The sequence below is a fragment of the Alligator mississippiensis genome, chromosome 7 (genome assembly GCF_030867095.1).
Source record: "Alligator mississippiensis isolate rAllMis1 chromosome 7, rAllMis1, whole genome shotgun sequence".
Taxonomy (NCBI): domain Eukaryota; kingdom Metazoa; phylum Chordata; order Crocodylia; family Alligatoridae; genus Alligator; species Alligator mississippiensis.
The window spans coordinates 13,971,619-13,973,935 of NC_081830.1; the positions used below are offsets into that span (position 1 = coordinate 13,971,619).

The 2,317-nt window shown below is 44.7% G+C and overlaps 1 protein-coding gene across 1 annotated transcript; it reads left to right on the forward strand.

The window, feature by feature from the left end:
• Window positions 1-1,114: 1,114 nt before the first annotated feature.
• On the forward strand, window positions 1,115-2,035 carry LOC132251775 (olfactory receptor 6F1-like). The gene has a single exon (XM_059731703.1). The coding sequence runs from the start codon at window positions 1,115-1,117 to the stop codon at window positions 2,033-2,035; it is 921 nt and encodes a 306-aa protein (XP_059587686.1).
• The last annotated feature ends 282 nt before the right edge of the window (window positions 2,036-2,317 follow it).

The window sequence follows — 2,317 nt, forward strand, 5'->3', positions numbered from 1 at the left end:
ATGTGTGCTGGTGTTTGCTCCCTGCTTGCTCTGACTAATGAGTAACAGGACCCATGAAGAATTGGATCATCTTCTCCCTAGTAGTTGGGCATCTCATGGAGTCAGGGTCTAACAGAAGCAAATCCCAGGACATCATTCTCCCATTATACTTGGCCTTGGTGAGGCCACAACTGGAGTACTGCATCCAGTTTTGGGCTCCACAATTCAAAAAGGATGTGGAGAAGCTTGAGAGAGCCCAGAGAAGAGCCATGTGCATGATCAGAGGTCAGGAAAAGAGACCTTATGATGATAGGCTGAGATCCATGGGACTCTTCAGCCTAGAAAAGCGCAGGCTCAGGGGTGATCTGGTGGCCACCTATAAGTTTATCAGGTGTTCACCAGGATCTGGGGGAACATCTGTTTACCAGAGCGCCCCAAGGGATGACAAGGTTGAACGGTTACAAACTCCTCCATGACCATTTTGGGCTGAATATAAGGAAAAACTTCTTTACTGTCCGAGCCCCCAAGGTTTGGAATAGACTGCCGCCGGAGGTGGTTCAAGCACCTACTTTGAACACCTTCAGCAGACATTTGGATGTTTATCTTGCTGAGATCCTATGATCCCTGCTGACTTCCTGCCCCTGGGGCAGGGGGCTGGACTTGATCTTCCGAGGTCCCTTCCAGCCCTAGTGTCTATGACTCTATGAAACAGAAATGATGGAAACTTCAAGGTTGGGTGGGAAGACAACGGACTATATATTGTTCCAACTATTGGGTATATTAGGAGACTTAGGCTATTCAGAGCAATTCCATTATACTCAGTTCAAGTCCCTGAAATTCCATGAATGCATTTCAAAATACATTTGTAATAATCTGTCATCTGAGGTGTTATACAGTCACAAGAAAATCAGCACAGAGGAAGAACTATAACCCTTGCCATATTATTCCCTTGTGTGCAGTTGGCTGATGTTTTTACTCTGCTTCAGTAACACAAACTTGATTTGGTAATCATACTTGGACTGAACTTTTACATTAATGTTTGAGGAGGAAACAGTATTCAGAAGTCTGTTCCAGATGTTTAAATGCCTCATGATTTCTCATGTTTTCACAGGTGGATCCTGTGGCTAGGGTAGGCATGGGGAACCACACCAGTGTGCAAGAGTTCATCCTCCTGGGATTCCCTGGCACGTGGTACTTCCGCTTCTCCCTCAGTGTGGTGTTTTCTCTGATGTATGGCCTGACGGTCATAGGGAATGTGTCCATCATAGTCTTGGTGTGGACCACCGCACATCTCCACACTCCCATGTACTATTTCCTCTGCAATCTATCCTTCCTGGAGATCTGGTACACCACAGCCTGTGTCCCTAAAGCTGTGGGTGTCCTGCTAGGGAACAGCCAAGCCATCTCTTTCACTGTTTGCATCTTGCAATTGTTCTTTCTTCTCTCCTTAGGCTCTACAGAGTGTTTTCTGCTGGCTGTTATGGCCTATGATCGTTACCAGGCTATCTGCCACCCTCTGCGCTATAGCTCCTTCATGAGCAACACCTTCTGCACTCAGCTGTCCTTTGGCTCATGGCTGGGTGGTTTTCTGGCTATCTCTGTGCTGGCATTCCTGGTATCCAGGCTGTCTTTCTGTGGCCCTAACATCATCAATCACTTTCTTTGTGACATAGATTCCTTGATAGCTCTGTCCTGCACTGACACTAGTCTTGTCGAGTTGGCAACATTCTTTGTGTCAATTATTGTTGTCGTGGCCTCATGTGCTGTAACCTTGATCTCCTACATCTACATAATCTCCACCATATTGAAAATCCGGTCAGCCCAAGGTCAGCAAAAAGCCTTTTCCACTTGCTCTGCCCATCTCACCGTGGTGACTATATGGTTTGGCTCCACCATTTTTCTGTATGTCAAGCCTTCTGCACCAAATTCATTGGACATGAACAAGCTCGTCAACAGTTTTAATACTGTAATAACTCCACTGCTAAACCCTTTCATTTATACTTTAAGGAACAGAGAAGTGAAGCGAGCCTTGGGGAAGGCATTCAGTAGACTATGAAGTGGCTTTGAAATAGCATGGGCAAAACATAAATATAGTCAAAAGGACTTTAAGTTACATCAAACTTCCTTGGAGGTCATTTCTACTAGAGATGGGAAATTAAAGGGAAAGAATAGTTTAAAGGGTAAGCAATTCCTTTTTACTTACAATGGAATTGGCCCCTAAATCCTATCTTAAACCTTAATGTAATATACTGTTTTAGTCTATAATAGGCTGCTGTTTGCTTATGACTCAGGGAAGACAGAATCCTAAATATGATTAGCACTACTAGTGTGGGAGAAA